Genomic DNA, 16646 nt, shown 5'->3' on the forward strand with positions numbered 1-16646 from the left:
CAGTGTTGCTAGCTGGGCAGATAAACATAATCATGTTTGGCTTGGTCCCCTCAAAGTTGCGTTGGATTTTCTCTTCAGCATAAAGGTTTAGAGACCCATCTATCACTGTTTTCCATGTTTGTATAGTTAGTTTATGGAGTAAATATATAGGCTATAATCTGTGTGTTTACATTCTAGCTGTTTTAAAAATGGCGGGTGCTGGTCTTCCGCGTGCGTTCGGTCAATCAGCGTACACTAACGTCACGGATAGTTCCTATAGTGCTGGTTTAGACCCTACTCTGAAGTAGGACCTAAATTAGTTCCTACAAATGGAGTTCCTAGAACTAAAATCGTTCCTAGTTCCTGCGGTGCGAACACGCCGACATCCGGGTACTTTAGCCAATAGTTCTAGGAACTGTGAAAAGGTTCCTCCGGTCGGAAAGCGGCTATTCTTAATATTTAAGTCACTGAAATAAGGCCATAAAAAACATACTGAACATTTGTTCACAGGATATTTACATACAGGGCTGGAATAGAGTCTTCACTACAAAATTGTGTGAAAATCATCATTCCCATTAATTCACATAAAATAATATAATGATTTACCTTTTGTGAGACCTTTTTGTGTTAGAAAGGCTGTATGCGAGGGAGTGACAATGGCCATGAATATTGATGTGTTTCACTCATGGGAAAGACGCTCCCCTAATGGGCCTATCAAGGTGAATGGGACTGAGGGAAACAAAAGAAGGAATGTGAGGAGATTAAAAGAATGGCTTTTTTGTTTGTTTGTAGTTTATTTACAACATAGTGCACAACTTACTCAAAATACTGTATATATAATGAAGGTCAAAGGCACATTATTGAGCACACTGATCTTAACAGAGACTCAGTCACACACCTTAAATGTAAATGTGGAGGGAATACTTCAGACAGATATGTTATTGACTGTTATTGACTATCTTGGGAGAATGCAGTTATTGCAAGGTAAGTGAAATTACTATATATTTTGTTGAAAATTCAGTAGCCTCTAACATTTACTAAGACAATTAGCGAACATTAAAATGCACAGAACTAATAATCATCGTCTAAATATCCGATATATAAATATCCGATATGTGTGACCAGAGAACTTGTTCAAATCTCTGCAACATTTCATCAGCCAAAATGATACATCTCCCAACCTAACGCTGCTCTCAGGGCAGGAGTACTTAATAGGTTCATATCACTGTGTTAGTGTTGTAACAGTTGTTCAGATAGTTTTGTTTTCATGGACTTTTAGTTTGTTTTCATCTATCACAGTTTCTTTGTCTTAGTTTCCCGCCAGTCATCAGTTGTCATGGACACTCATCTAATCATCACACCTGTTCATTATCATCTCATTATCACATATTGGGTATTATTTGTGTTAGTGCACACTGTTACACCTGCTGCCTTCTAGTTTAATAAACCTTGTTGATATTTATAATCCTGTCGTCAGTCTTCATCTTCTTAAAACCTCGGAATTACCGACCAAGAATGGATTATGCAGCGCGACTTGCTGTTTTGGCTCGTGAGAGCCTGGATTTTTTTTGTTATACTGAGAACTTTTGCCGTATTGCCATCTCCAGCCCCTTCGATGATGATACCCTGAAGTCATTGTTCTGGATCGGGGCTAATTATCACCACCATGTAGACCTCCCAGACACCTCGGGATTAAACTGGAGGGACGCCATCATCCGGTGTCTAAAGAGTGTCTACCCCCAGTCCAGAACACAGCCGGACCCAAAGCCTGTTTTAACACCTTCGACCATGGAGAAACGTGTGAGCCCCCCGCAGACGGAGAGATACCGCTTGCCGTAACGAGTCAGCCAGAGACAGAGGAGAAGAGGAATGCGCTGACCCTCGCCCCAGAAGAGTAGCCCCACAGTGAGACCAGGGGTGAGAGCCCACGACATCTGTGGCACATACTGGTGGAAATAGAGACTGAGACCTGGCTGATGGACTTCAGTGCAGAGGTATCGACTCCCACCCCGTTTTGTGTTCTTTATCGCGGTTTCCAGGCAGCACTGTGAACTGTTTAGACAATGATTTATCAGTTTGCTCGGATTCTTCATTGCTGTTTCTAGACCGCACTAAGAACTGTTTGGACTTTGATTTATCTGAATCATCATCATCGCTGTTTCTAGACAGCACTGAGACTGTTTCATTGACCTGTTGGGAATTGGAACTACCATCATTGATCTTGTCAAGTCTCCATTTGCCACTGTCACCTCAGAGCTCAGCCAGTCCTCCAGCCCCGCCTCTGCTTGAGGTTTTGCAGCCCTTCACCATCTCTCTGAATGCCCTGCTGTAACGTCGAGCAACCACCAGTAGCACCTGAGCAATAGGATCCTGCAGCTCCGTATCCAGCCTTTTGATCACTTCACTCCAGCCCGTCAACCTGTCGGCTCCGCCTTGACTCCTTCAGCTCCACCAGACACCCTCGGGCCTTGCGGCTTCACCGGGTTCCCTCATCCCACCGGCTCCCCCTTGGTCAGTTGTCAGTCAACTTCCGCCATGGTTTAATGAAATGCATATGTTCAGTTAGTTTTGTTTTCATCTATCACATGTGTTTCTTTGTCTTAGTTTCCTGCCAGTCATCAGTTGTCATGGACACTCATCTAATCATCACACCTGTTCGTTGTCTTCTCAGTATCACTGTGTATTTAAGTTCTTTCAGTTGTCGGTTATTATTTGTGTTAGTGCACGTTGTTACACCTGCTGCCTTCTAGTTTAATAAACCTTGTTGATATTTTTATAATCCGTATTCATCTTCTGACTTGTGTGACAAGTGTACTATGCGCTGCTCTCGAAGCAGGAGTAGTCAAAAGGTTTATATCAGTGTTATGCAAGTTAACCTCGCTATAAAACTAATTTTCTTAATCTTTCACTGACTACGTTTACATGCAGCCAATAACCCGTTCAAAACCGGGATATTAGCAATAACCCGGTCGCGCACGGCCATGTAAACACCGGCAAAAACCCGGATATGCTCATATCCTGGTTTTTAAAAACCCGGAAATTACCCCTGGGGTACCCCTTTTCTAACCCGAATATTTGGTCATGTAAACGCGTATCGGCATATCCCCATCAAAAGGAACATTGATTTGTGTTCTGCGCATGTTCTATTCGCAAGGAATCTTGGTCTTTTGAGTAGAGACGGCGCATACAAAAACCCGCGTGCAGTATACCGGACGTAAACAAGAAGTAGAGGTAAACATGGCGAGACGCAGCACAGCAACACACTTTTGGAGCAAGAAGGAAAGCGCAAACAAAAGCGATCGCTATCTGCCCCGAACTATTCATTATCCGGGTGCTGCTGCTGTTGTTGTTGTCTTTGGATACAGGAAGAAGAATCGGAAATGACGCATATTGCGTCTTAAGGTTGTCCGTACGTCCTGACGCTAACCGTGCGTCGCCGTTTACATCGGGATATTCCCAACTGATTACAAATTCCATGTATACAGGAGTAACTCTCTCTGCTCACGCATGTAAACGGGTTATTCCGAATGTTTCAGAAACCCAAATAGTGACCCTAACCCGACCATAACCCGGATATTGGCTGCATGTAAACGTAGTCACTGTGATGAAGTGTATTTAAGATGAAATTAAATTGTATTATTTTAGAATTTTATATAAACATAATATAATTATAGTCAAGTTGATTAAATAAAAACTTAGCATGATTATGAGGCCTCAAATTATAGAATTAAAGTTTTTGGTGAATCATGATTTGTTTGGGAAAACGCGCAGATTTCAGGCAAAAATGTGTCCGTTCGCATTCTTAGTGAATGAGACTGGGTCTTCCTAGCCTTGTTTGGGAAGCAGACACGCTGTCAGTTTAAATCTAGACTGAAACCACCTCTTTAACCTGGCATACACATAACAGATCACATTTCTATAATTCACATCCGTTAAAGGATTGTTAGGCTGCAACCAGGAACACTTTCCATGACACCCGATGTACTCGACGTACTTAGAATGGCATCTAAGCTAATATTAGTGTTTCTATTTATCCCGAGGTTACCGTAGTCAGCCATATCCGGTCCGTATCCACATCGCAGGTGGACCTGCACCTAGACACAACCACATCGTAGCCCTGAATGTCAGCAGAAATTGTCAACTAGACAAACCCCTGTGAATGCCTCGTCACATCAGCCATCGGCACTGATCCTCAGAAAAGACCACAAGAACAAGACCAGTCTTCCTCGCAGACCCTATGGCCAGCTTTGGCTCCATACCGGCATGATGAATCCGATCTTCAAGAAAAAGGAACTTGATGAAATATTTGAATGTTACCAATCTACAATCTGATTTCTGACTTTTAATGCAGCCTGAATCATAATCACACCATGTTCATTCATTGGCCAGAGAAGAACTGGCCCACCGACTGAGCCTGGTTTCTTCCAAGATTTTTTTTTTCTCCCTTCTGTCACCTGATGGAGTTTGGGTTCCTCGCAACTGTCGCCTCTGGCTTGCTTAGTTGAGGACACTTAATATTCAACAATATTATTGATCTGACTGTACTGACGCTTTTGTATAAGTACTGAACTGGACGATGACATCACTGTTTTCTGCAGAACTGCTTTATAGATTAAAAAAACAATTTAATAATTGATGATCTTTACAACAGAAATTAATCAACTTCAGCTGAACAATGACAGTATTTTCTTTTAGAGCTGCTGTACAGCAGAAATTAGCTCTGTTTGCTTCATTGAATCATGTTCCTGTTATCACTGTAAAGTTGCTTTAAACAATCTGTATAAAGCTCTATATGGCTTGACTTGACAACTTTTTCTTCAAGATTTTGAGTTTGAATGCTTAAGCAGTTTCCTTATCCTGTTGTCCACTGTTCTCCCAATAATTTCTCCCAAAAACTTTTTCTAAGTAATAAACATGACCAAAATACATAAAATGGGGGAAAGAATAATACATTAAAATAAAAATGACACAAACTTTGTGGAATTGTGAAGTTGAAACAGTATGTTAATATAAACCAAAATCTAAATATTAACCCTGTAAGATGTTCAAATTGTCAATTATTGGAGAGTAAATTTGGAGATTTTGTTGCTTTCATATGAAATGAAGGGAAGTAAATGTCTGTCCAGTCTGAGTGTTTTGGGAATTGAGTCAGGTTTTAGAAGAAGGTCCACAATGTCAGGTAAAGGGTCAATACCTCACGAAAACAAATGCAAAGCACTTGCCCTCACTGTTGAGGGACATTCAAAAGCTGCTCTAATCCCTTTGGCTAGAGTTGCTGACACTGGCTAACCCTTTAGAATGGGCCCTCTGTCATAGTGTGGGAAGCTTGCTGCATCTTACCCAACCAGTCCATGTGCGGGAACACCATTGCGCTAAGCTGTTGTGGCATACCTGCCCTCACTGTTTTTAAGAAGACAATCCAAATCTACCACTAACCCACATCGGTGAGAGGAACCAGGTCAGTGTATACATATATTTTTTTATATATTGTATTGTTTTCTGGTGTCAGTTCAGAACATAGTGTAGTATTAGTCTTTTACAAACCATAATAATAATTATACTCTGAAAAAAACAAAGCAACTATAACAAATGTTTCATTAAATGCATTTTTCCTCCTGAGTCACTTAAACAATTGGTCACTTACCAATTTGTTTGGTTATTTTTATATTAAAATGTAACCCTTTTTGAAATGAAATTTTAAGTAATGAATTTAAAGCAATGAAGTATATTTTAACACCTGTAGTGAATCCAAAAAATGATTGAAGGCGATCGAGAACTTTCAGCCATAATTCAGGAGATCTGGGACAATGACATCAATCGGCTGAGACCTGGGATAGATTATCGCATATCTCTACAGGTAATTCTGAAATGTTTTCTGTGTGAAGTTTACAAGTTCTCTAGAAATAGAAATTAGAATAATAATATAAATAATAATTCTGAATAATATTTGACATCTGCTTTCTGTTGCATCCTTTCCCATTTACACTAAAAAGTGACATGCACTTTCTATTTTATGTTTGTTGACATAAGGTCATAAGGTCAGAGAGCTCCTATTTAACACATACAAACTGAGATGAGCATTGTTCTTTGGTGCTGTGTTTAGAAAACCATTCACAGTGACACTTTTGGACATGGCTGCAAAACATTAACTTGGATGCTTACTAGGATTGTTAATGATATATAGTAATTATATGATTTAATCACAACTAATTGATTGCATTAATAATTCATCTTTATTATAATGTAGTTGTACTTAATGATCATGTTAACATAACAATATTCTGGTTAAGGTTCTATTCTGAAATTTACACACTAACCAGCAATTGAAGCATTCCTGTCTTCAGATATAATAATAATACTGATAATAATAATTTAAGTTTACTCAGTAGTTAAGTCCCTGTCTAAAGTTATGCCAGCCATGCATAAAAAAAAAAATTAAAAAAAAGTGAAAATGCTTTTGGAAGTTCCTCAAACTTTTCTTTATCTCACAGGGCAAAGCGGGTGATCTGGCAGGTATTGACGATTGCAATGATGGAGCAGGGTTGCCTTTGTTCACTTTTGTTGACGAAAACATTTTCAAAAAGGAGACTTTCTTGGGTAGGAAATCAGCTAATATGTATGATTTTGTTCATTTTAAAGTGTGATAGAAATGCTTTATGTAATGGCCTCAGAGGGGGCAAAAAAGTGTTTCTACAGGGAATGTGCAGACTCAGGATGCTCAGATCAAAGACCATGTGCCATCGCATGATCAAAGAATCTAGACCTACCTAAGAAGTGCTTAACACGGTAGAACTCACTGTCATATGATTAGCTTCATTAAAATAGATCATTAAATATCAATCACCAGGTCAGTATAAGCAATCTTTCACAATCTGTTTTGTTCTCTGTGACCCAGTTTTCCTATGTTCTGATTAGTTAATTTGGCTCCACCTATGTTCTGTTAATTACCTCATTAGCTTCTTTGTTTGGTTCCTGCTTGTAAGTCCTCAGCTCTCCCTCAGTGTTTGTCGGTTCTCGTTTATGTTAGCGTGTGTATTATTCCTGTTTTCAAGATAATTATTATTAAAGTAATTTTTCCCAACGTTTATCTTTGTCTTTGTGAGTGTGGTTACACATACCTGAAACTGAAACAGTTGATCTGTATTAAATGTTTAGCTATTTACATCTTACCTCATTCTCTTTCAATGTTAAACTGACGCTTCACTCTGGAATTCACGCTCTGCTTCTGTGAACAGTAAGTTTCGCCTTCTTTGATTTCATTGGCCATGTCAATCATTTTGACATTGACAAGTGTGATGTTAGACCGCTGAGGCAGACCAGACTGAAAATTGAACTTTTACAATTTGCCCATTTTTAATCTCTGTCTATGGTGTTTACAGCCCTGCTTGAGTAACATTGATTTTTACTCAACTACAAGATATAAATGCACATGTATCTTTCTGTTCAGGGAGTGTCTCTTGGTTGTGAGCTCCCGGCCGTGAATAAACTCTTATTCTTGCAAAGAGCAGTGGAAGTATTGTCTGGTATATGCTGCGCAGCTGAAGAATAGAAGTACTAAAGAATCTATGCTCTGATGTCCACAGCAGGGACAGTGATGGTGTTGGAAGACTATAGACACGCTGTCTCTGTGAGGTAATTCTCAGAGATAGTATTAATGATCCTGTGTTGGACCAGCGTGCACCTGCGATGGGCAGTGATATAGAGTATAGATCAGGATTCCTCAAATCCGGTCCTGAAGGGCAGAGTTTAGCTCAAACCCTGATCAAACTCCCCTACCTGTGATTTCTTAGTGATCCTGAAGACCTTGATTAGCTTGCTCAGGTGTGTTTGATCAGGGTTGGAGCTAAACTCAAGATTTGAGGAACCCCAGGTATAGATGCTGAAGACTTGGTGCTCATGTGTGGTTTGAGGTAGTGATGGTGGCTTCTTGAGGGGATGTCGTCACAATACTTTAAGAGGGGAATTACCTTGAAGTATTGGATTATGTTGTATTATTCGGGACAGGAATTTCCCTGAGGTACAGTAGTATTGTATTATATTTTATTGACAACCTAGGGTTGTCTGAATTGTCCATGGTGGAGAAGTCAGGTTAGTTTTGTATTAAGTATGATGAATTCGTATTGAGAATTTCAACGTCAGAAGATACATCGTGGAAGACTTTACTTGTAAACTTTTGAGAAAGCAAAACCTGTACATATCAATTCTGGGTTTAAAATAATGTTTTTGGGCCATCCACACATGCCACAATTCTAGGTGACATAACAAACTCATCCTATTCATTTTTAAATGAGATCTTGAGACAGTGACGTCTGGTGAATTAGATGTGTGTGTGTGTGTGTGTGTGTGTGTGTGTGTGTGTGTGTGTGTGTGTGTGTGTGTAGGGTGTCCTTGAGAAAACTGAGATGTTTAACTTTGTGCAATTGATGAGCCACTCAACCAATATGAAAGAAGATGGTAGAAACTGAGCTTTCCGGCTCAAATGAACTGCTTTGCAAAATGATTCAGTTACGAAGCACTCAAATTGTTCGAATGCTGGTCATTAAACATTAGGTGTCTTATTTGATTAATTATAGGGCTTGATTTGTGTGTTTTATGGAGGACTTGGCTAATCAGGTCAATAAAGGACGACTAACTATTACTCAAATAGTTTATTATACAAATGTGTAATTAAAAAATCTTTTACCTGATCTAAAAAAGATCAGGTAAAAACCACATAGAGCAGGGGTGTGCAACTCTAGCCCTCAAGATCCTCTTTCCAGCAGAGCCCTAATCAAACACACCTGAACAAGCTAATCGAGGTCTTCAGGATTACCAAGCCTGCGTCTGAAATCGCATACAGTAGGCAGAGGTCGCGGTAGACTTCCGCATTGTCCGTCATTTTGACGGACATGGTCGTGAAAAATTCTGTCATAATCTATTATTACCCGTCATTTAAATTTTCACATTTTAATAATAAGCCATTTAATAGGCTCTGTTTTTGTTCGGCCGATAGTCGAACCCCGGATTCGGAAAGTACAGTGTGGTTTTCATCCGGGTCGTGGAACACTGGACCAGCTCTATACCCTCTCCAGGGTGCTGGAGGGTTCATGGGAGTTTGCCCAACCAATCCACGTGCTTTGTGTGTATAAGGCTGTGTCCCTCGTGGCATCCTGTGGAGGGTGCTCTGGGAGTATGGGGTCCAGGGTCCTTTGCTAAGGGCTGTCTGTTCCCTGTGCGACCGGAGCAGGAGTTTGGTTCGCATTGCCGGCAGTAAGTCAGACTAGTTCCCGGTGCATCTTGGACTCCGGCAGGGCTGCCCTTTGTCACCGGTTCTGTTCATAATTTATTGGACAGACTTTCCAGGCGTAGCCAGGGGCCGGAGGGTGTCCTGTTTGGGGACCACACGATTTCGTCTCTACTTTTTGCGGATGATGTTGTCGTGTTGGCCCCATCAGACCAGGACCTTCAATGTGCACTGGGACGGTTTGCAACCAAGTGTGAAGTGGCTGGGATGAGAATCAGCACCTCCAAGTCCGAGGCCATGGTTCTCAATCGGAAAAGGGTGGCTTGCTCCCTTCAGGTTGGTGGACAGTTCCTGCCTCAAGTGGAGGAGTTCAAGTATCTTGGGGTCTTGTTCACGAGTGAGGGAAGGATGGAACGGGAGATTGACAGATGGAACGGTGCAGCTTCTGCAGTAATGTGGTCGAAGTACCGGTCTGTCTTGATTTACCGGTCGATCTACATTCCTACTCTCACCTATGGTCATGAGCTGTGGGTCATGACCGAAAGGACAAGATCCCGGATACAGGTGGCCGAAATGAGATTTCTCCGCAGGGTGGCTGGGCGCTCCCTTAGAGATAGGGTGAGGAGCTCAGAGTAGAGCCGCTGCTCCTTCTCATCGAGAGGGGCCAGCTGAGGTGGCTCAGGCATCTGTTCTGGATGCCTCCTGGATGCCTTCCCGAGAAGGGGTTCCGGGCGCACCCCGTGGAAGACCTAGGACACGCTGGAGGGATTATGTCTCCTGGCTGGCCTGGGAACGCCTCGGTATTCCCCTGGAAGAGCTGGAGGAAGTGATTAGGGAGAGGGAAGTCTGGGTTTGCATAGACTGCTGCCCCCGCGACCCAGCCCCGAATAAGCGGAAGAAGATGATGATGATGATGATGATGATGTTTTTGTTCACAATTTAATCTGTATTCACAAACATATAGGACAGGCTAGATTATGCATTTATTTATTTATGAAGAGAAAGTTGAACAGAGAATGTGCGTCACTTTTCAGGTTACATCATGAATGTTTGTCTAATAAATCGCAATAAGCTTTGTGATTTGTTACTTTTGATATGATACAAAGTCTCAGCTTTCAAATTCTGTCTATTTATCACAAAATTCAAACAATAAATACCATTTTGGCGCTCTTTAATGTGGCACGAGAGATCAGCGCCTGAGTTCAAGCGAAGCAGAGCATGAGTGAACGTGATCAATTCCTTCCTCTTTACTATGTTACAGAATGAAATAAACATGAATGAACATCAAAAAATCATGTCTCGCTGTAATCGCTCAATCAGTGTTTCAACCGCAGAAAGACGTCAATAAAACAGCTTGTAAACAATGTCCCGTAACTCAGAAAAGCCATTCGTTGACCATTAACTTGATAGTCAGCAAGAGCACATTCACCACCAAGTGGACAGTGGTGAGAATTACAGTTACAAGTTACAATACATCACACTCAGTGTAATCTGTCAAAATGACGGACAGATTGTAGGCGAAAAACAGTATGTGACAAAATAAAGCCTGTTTTATGCTTCTGCGTCGAACTGCCGCCGTAGCTACGTCGTAGGCTGTGTGTAGCGCGCGTACCCTACGGCGTACCCTGACGTGCACCTCTCCAAAAATGTAACAACGCGTCAATTCTACGCGGACACAAGCGCTGTGATTGGTCTGCCAGAACCCCTCCCTCGGGGTTTCACACGCTCCCTAGGTACGCGTCAACGCGGACAACGACACAGAAGTATAAATTAAAACCAACACGTTGCCTACGGCGTATAGGCTCCGGCGTAGGTCCGACGCAGAAGTATAATGAGGCCTTAAGTAGTTCTCAGTACTCATAAATAAGTAGGCAAAAAGTACCCGGATGACATACTACTTTCAGTGAGATTTTGAAGTGTGCATACAATGGACACTTTCCTATCCCATGAGGCCATGGGAGAGGATTTATGAATGACAGTGAAGTGACGCACATGACGCTGATTGATCACATGATAATGACCGGTCGTGAAGCAATTACATATTCAAAATAAGTATCTACTCGGGAGGGTATGCGATTTCGGAAGCATGCAGCCAAAGAAATCTACAGATAGGGGAGTTTGATTAAAGTTGGAGCTAAACTCAGCAGGAAAGTGGATCTTGAGGCCCAGTTGCCCAGCCCTAATACAGATACTGGTTTACGGGTTAACTAAGATTTCCCTCTAGCAGCGAACCATTGAAGTTGTGAAATGTTTCAGAATATATAGCAATTACAGGCAAACATGGGTAGGTCTGTATCTCAAACCATCAGATTTATCCACACAGAAGAACTGATGTAAAACATAAATTAAATAAAAACCTCCCTCCGTACGGGACTTAAGCCGGATGTAAATAGTGAGCCCAGAATTCCATAGTGTACCTTCAAGAATCAGTAACAAAAGAAATGTAAGAAGACTCTATCATCATGTTTGATGGGGGTTTTTTTCTGTAAAAAGTCAAAACAAACTTGACGAACAAAAAGAGCAACTTATTGAATTAAAAAAAGATATACTATATGCAGTGATCAATGGAATAATGGCATTCTACTTGTCAAGTCAAGTCAAGTCAAGTATATTTGTATAGCGCTTTTCACAATACAGATTGTATCAAAGCAGCTTCACAGTATTAAATTAAAATAATACAACAAGGTTTGTTTCTAGTGGAATTTATTGATAAAATCAAATTAGATATCCCCAGAATATCCCCAGAATATCCTTGTCATGACATGATTGGAAATAATATTGATCTAAACATGTATAGGTACTAATTAAGAGATGAAGCTGAAATGTTTTGTCTTCATAATGATATTTGTGTCATTTTAGCTTTCATCTCACTTCTGGACAACTATGAAAGTGCTACTGGTGAACCAGAGATTGTCACACCAGAGGAAGAACTGGAAAATCACAAGTTTCTGGATTCAGTCATAAAGACTCCCACTATGAAGGTAATAAATGGGTCACGGAAGTTATTCATTACTTGACTTCAAAATAACAGTTTGAGATTGTTTTATTTCTTGTGAAGTACCATGCACAGAGGTAAAATTAAAGAGAGAAATGAGTTATGAGTATACCTTACAATTCCCGTAACATAGTGTACTGAATATTAATTTGCAACAATTGTATATTTGCTAATATTAGATTGCCCACAAATATCTAGTGGAGAAGCATCTCTCTCCGGAGAAAAACACAGACTTCAAGAAGCAGCTATATCACATTTGGTTTGAGCTGTATGCCAGGAGAGGATCCAGTAAGTAAGTATAGAGGATTCAAAACAGTTTGCAGAAGATTATCTGGGGCCAGATTCACAAAAATCTTTGTCTTAAAGGGATACTCCACCCGAAAATATAAATTCTTGCATAATTTACTAACTATTTACTTACTAATGCTATGCCAGATGTATATGACGTTCTTACTTGAGTAGAACACAAATTAAGATTTTTAGAAAAATAATCCTTTGAGGCTTGAGTCGTATAATGCAAGTGAATGGGTGCCCAAACGTTGATGCTTCAAAAACCATGCAAAAAGAACACGACAATAACGTATATGACCCCAGTGGATGATAGGTGTGTGTGAGAGAACCATACAGTGATACCATCACTTCTGGCCAGCTGTCATACATGATAGCATCGTGAAGCACTACGTGGTGCGTGACATAAGCACACTGTGAAGCTCGTGCAAGAAATAGTGCAGAAGCACAGAGGACCGTCATTTCTCGCATGAGCTTCACAATGTGCTTGCATCACCCTTCACAACATGCTGATATATGTCAACCTTGAACACTTGAATGCACGTATAACAGCTGACTGGAAGTGATGGTTTAAGGGGAAAACTGTTAAATATTAGTATTTTTCTCCACTGGGGTTGTATTCGTTGCCGTCATGTTCGTTTTCATTTTTGGGGGGAGTATCCCTTTAAGAACAAGTAAAAAAAAAAATCTCACCCCATTATTTTTTATCTCAATGTCATAACTCAACCTTCAGGTGAAACGAAAGACTTCCCTCTAGTGACTTATTCTGAACTTCTCCAATCGTTTAGTCTCCATAAACCCTGCAAAAAATGTCTTTCAATTGACAGCAAGCTTGCATTAAAGCAACACCATGTAAGTTTTGCTCTCGGGGTCCCCCTACAGTTGGGAAACAGTATTGTCTTCTACTACTGTCGTAAAATCTGTCATGGTTACACCAGGGGATACACGTGCATTTGTTGACGATACCCCCGGACTCTGCAGAAGGAGTTCTCACGTCTTGGGCAGACTGCCTGCGTTGCGTGTGAAATGTCTTCATCCCAGATACAGTGGCATATATTTCAGCATGTCATATGAATATAATTTCATGTTTTTTTTTTTTTTCAAATGCCAAAAGATCGCGTAGCTCACGTTTACAAGCCAGCGTCATTATAGTAGCCTATTAGCTACTGTTTTACAGAATGGATATGCTAATTCAATTCAATGTTTGTGTGGTAGGTAATAGCCATATATCGTCAATATTATCAAGCTACCATAGATGAATCTGCAAAGTTGAAAAATCGACCAGATAGCTTCCGTAACACAGCCAGGCAGACAACAAATTAGAAAAAACTAGAGATAGTATGCAAGCAATATACTTACTAGTCCAACAGAATGACGGCCAAGTCAGCATCGGTCGGGCACCCCTCCTCCTCCTTTAGCTCACGCCAGCAAGCGAACGCTGGACCAACGCTGGGGGTGGTGGGGGAAGTGAGGTATGCCGTAAAGCAGTCGAATTTTGTAGTTATTTTTGTGCTCGGGTTACTACCCGAACCCCGAAGTTCTGTAGTGCCAGTAAAAGCGATACAGACCCCGTCAGGCTATGGCAGACGTGTCATTCAACCTATTGTAAGTCGATGTACCATCACAAGGGTCTTGGAAATATATTATGAAGGTTGAAAAACTCCATGGTGTTGCTTTAAGATATGCCTCCATCCAATCAACAACCGATGGATAGAATTTTTTTTTCTTCTTCAATAATCCGTTTCAGTCGGATGTACGTCACAGTGCGGAGGAAAATATATTTAGCTATTTCTGATACATCAAAACATTAAGACAACTTTTATTCTTAAGAATGTGTGATGAGTCATTTTTAAAAGTTAGGTTTTGATTGTTTCTCTCTCCACACAAGACCGGACTCTTCTGGTTTTGAACATGTCTTTGTAGGAGAGACAAGAGGAGGCCATACCGTCATTGGTTTCCATAACTGGATTCAGTTGTACTTACAGGAGAAACTAGGACACGTCGACTACAAAGGATATAGTGGGAGTGCCAAATCACCTCAGGTATGTTTGTAACATCACTGGAATGTACAAATACCACTTAGATTCATTTAGTTTGTTCTTAGTAATAACAGATACATTATAAAATTGATTAAATGTTTGCATGTTTTAATACATTAATTAACTTAGTTTTAAAGGAATACCCAAAATAGAATAAAAATCTGCCATTATTTACTCCCCTCCATGTCGTTCCAAAATTATATGATTTTCTTTCTTTTGCGCAACAAAAAAGTTACAGTAAAGTCCATACAGTAATAATTAATGGTTTCTAAAAGTTCTCGAGTCTGGCCCTCGAGATCCACGTTCCTGCAGACTTTTTCTCCAACACTAATCAACCATAAACTGTAGAAAAAGAAGAAAAAAAGTAATTTCAACTTAAATTATATTAAACTGACTCAAAAAATTAGTTGAATCTTGAATAACATAAAAAAAGAATTGTAAATTGTTCAACTTATTTTGATGAGTTAAGCAATGATATGTAATGACTTACATATGTTGTCAACTTATTGATTACATCATTTTTTTAAGTGTATCTGAACAAGCTAATCAAGGTCTTCAGGATTACTAGAATGTTGTAGGCAGGTGAGTTGGATCGGGGTTCGAGCTAAACGAAAGTTGACCTCGAAGGCCAGAGTTGAGAACTCCTGATCAAAGCGGCTTTACATCATGAAAGTCTGACTCGGAGGAAGACCGTGAGAGCTTAGGGTGCCATTTGGGAACCAAATCCAATATGGTGACATGGCAAAAAGCATCAAACCTCATTGGTTGTTGCGTGTCACATCACTTGGTGTCATGGTGTCATCACGCAAGCACCAGTGAGGTTTGGTGTTATATTATTAACTAATAATAATATTAGTTACAATAAGTGGTGCAGGTATGACGTCAGAACCCGGAAGACTAATTCCCTGCTGGTTCCTTCGAGATTTTCCTATGCGGTTTTATAATGGGGTTTTTCAATTTATGAGTAAAGCCTGTGGTAAACGATATTTTGACATTTTGTTCTACAACCTACACTGCACACACTCACACCCCAAACTGTCTAATCTAGTTGTTTATTAAAAACGTACGTTTTCAATAATGAACATAACAGCTTCAAAATTCGTGTTTCCTGTATGGGTGTGTAATTGACGTTGTAGAACAAAACGTCAAAGTATTGTCAAGTTATGTTTACAACAGGCTTTATTTTAAATCGAATCCGTTATAAAACGCCATAGGAAAATCCCGAGGGAAAATTACAGGTAAAAATATAATGGTTACTTAAAAGTGGCTGGGTTGTAGTGAAGGGGCACTTAGTCTCGTAGAACTTAGTGTTCTGAAGAACTTGGGTTAACATCAATTACAGCACCTTTAATTAAAATTAGTATACGATTATACAATGTTCAAACCACTTTGCATGATATACTAACTAGCTGAAATCTGTTGAGGAAAATCTTTGGCAGAAAACTTGTAATCAACCAATTAATCAATTACACTCTCTATCTGTCTGTCTAATCACATTAATCCCTTTTTAATGCATAATCATCATTTCCTTTTCTTCTAATTTTCATATTCCCAGCCGGATGAGAACAAACACATGTTGGCTCTCCAGTTCAGTTGGAAGAATGGAATTAAACCCAAAGGAAGCATCTTTGTTGGTGTGAGCCCAGAGTTTGAGTTTGCCCTGTACACGCTGTGTTTTCTCACGTCCCCAAACGAGCGAGTGAAAGTCTCCTTTGACGTATATGAGGTGGAGATAGTCTGTCACCACTACAACCAGAAGCACATAGGCACTACCTATCCTGTCCTTGTCAAATACTTGAATGTATAACCATACAAAGTCATTCATAGTAAATGAATTAATTGTGGCAGGGAATAAGTATTGATTTTATGTTTTAATCTCAAAAACAATAAAACCTCAATGCCATAGCCTTGTTTGTAGTGTCTAACGTTTTCAGGGCAACATAAATTAATCTTTGCTACATGAATTCTGAAGGGCTTTTTATAATGTGTTTAAGCCACCGTTCTAAATCATTGTTATAACCCTCAGCATGTTGGTGCCAAACATGTACGCAAACAATGCGTTGTTAGAATGTTATGGCTTAATACTTAGCAAAAGGAATCCAATAACAAATTGAACAGCACT

At 40.2% G+C, this 16646-nt stretch overlaps 1 protein-coding gene across 1 annotated transcript; it reads left to right on the forward strand.

Moving 5' to 3' along the window:
- The first annotated feature begins 5325 nt into the window (after positions 1-5325).
- Positions 5326-16428, forward strand: endou2 (endonuclease, polyU-specific 2). Its single transcript, XM_084386393.1, has 7 exons — positions 5326-5437; positions 5723-5836; positions 6471-6576; positions 12062-12183; positions 12377-12489; positions 14374-14527; positions 16080-16428. Exons 2-7 carry the CDS (start codon positions 5735-5737, stop codon positions 16329-16331), a joined length of 849 nt encoding a protein of 282 aa, XP_084242519.1. The 5' UTR covers positions 5326-5437; positions 5723-5734; the 3' UTR covers positions 16332-16428.
- The last annotated feature ends 218 nt before the right edge of the window (positions 16429-16646 follow it).

This window comes from Rutilus rutilus, assembly GCF_951802725.1.
Source record: "Rutilus rutilus genome assembly, chromosome: 18".
Classification (NCBI taxonomy): domain Eukaryota; kingdom Metazoa; phylum Chordata; class Actinopteri; order Cypriniformes; family Leuciscidae; genus Rutilus; species Rutilus rutilus.

Excerpts from the sequence above, each read along its gene's own strand:
- endou2 (XM_084386393.1), top strand. The coding sequence starts at position 5,735 with ATGATTGAAGGCGATCGAGAACTTTCAGCCATAATTCAGGAGATCTGG. Across the intron at positions 6,577-12,061 it reads CAAAAAGGAGACTTTCTTGG|CTTTCATCTCACTTCTGGAC; the intron begins GTAGGAAATCAG and ends GTGTCATTTTAG. Across the intron at positions 12,184-12,376 it reads TAAAGACTCCCACTATGAAG|ATTGCCCACAAATATCTAGT; the intron begins GTAATAAATGGG and ends TGCTAATATTAG.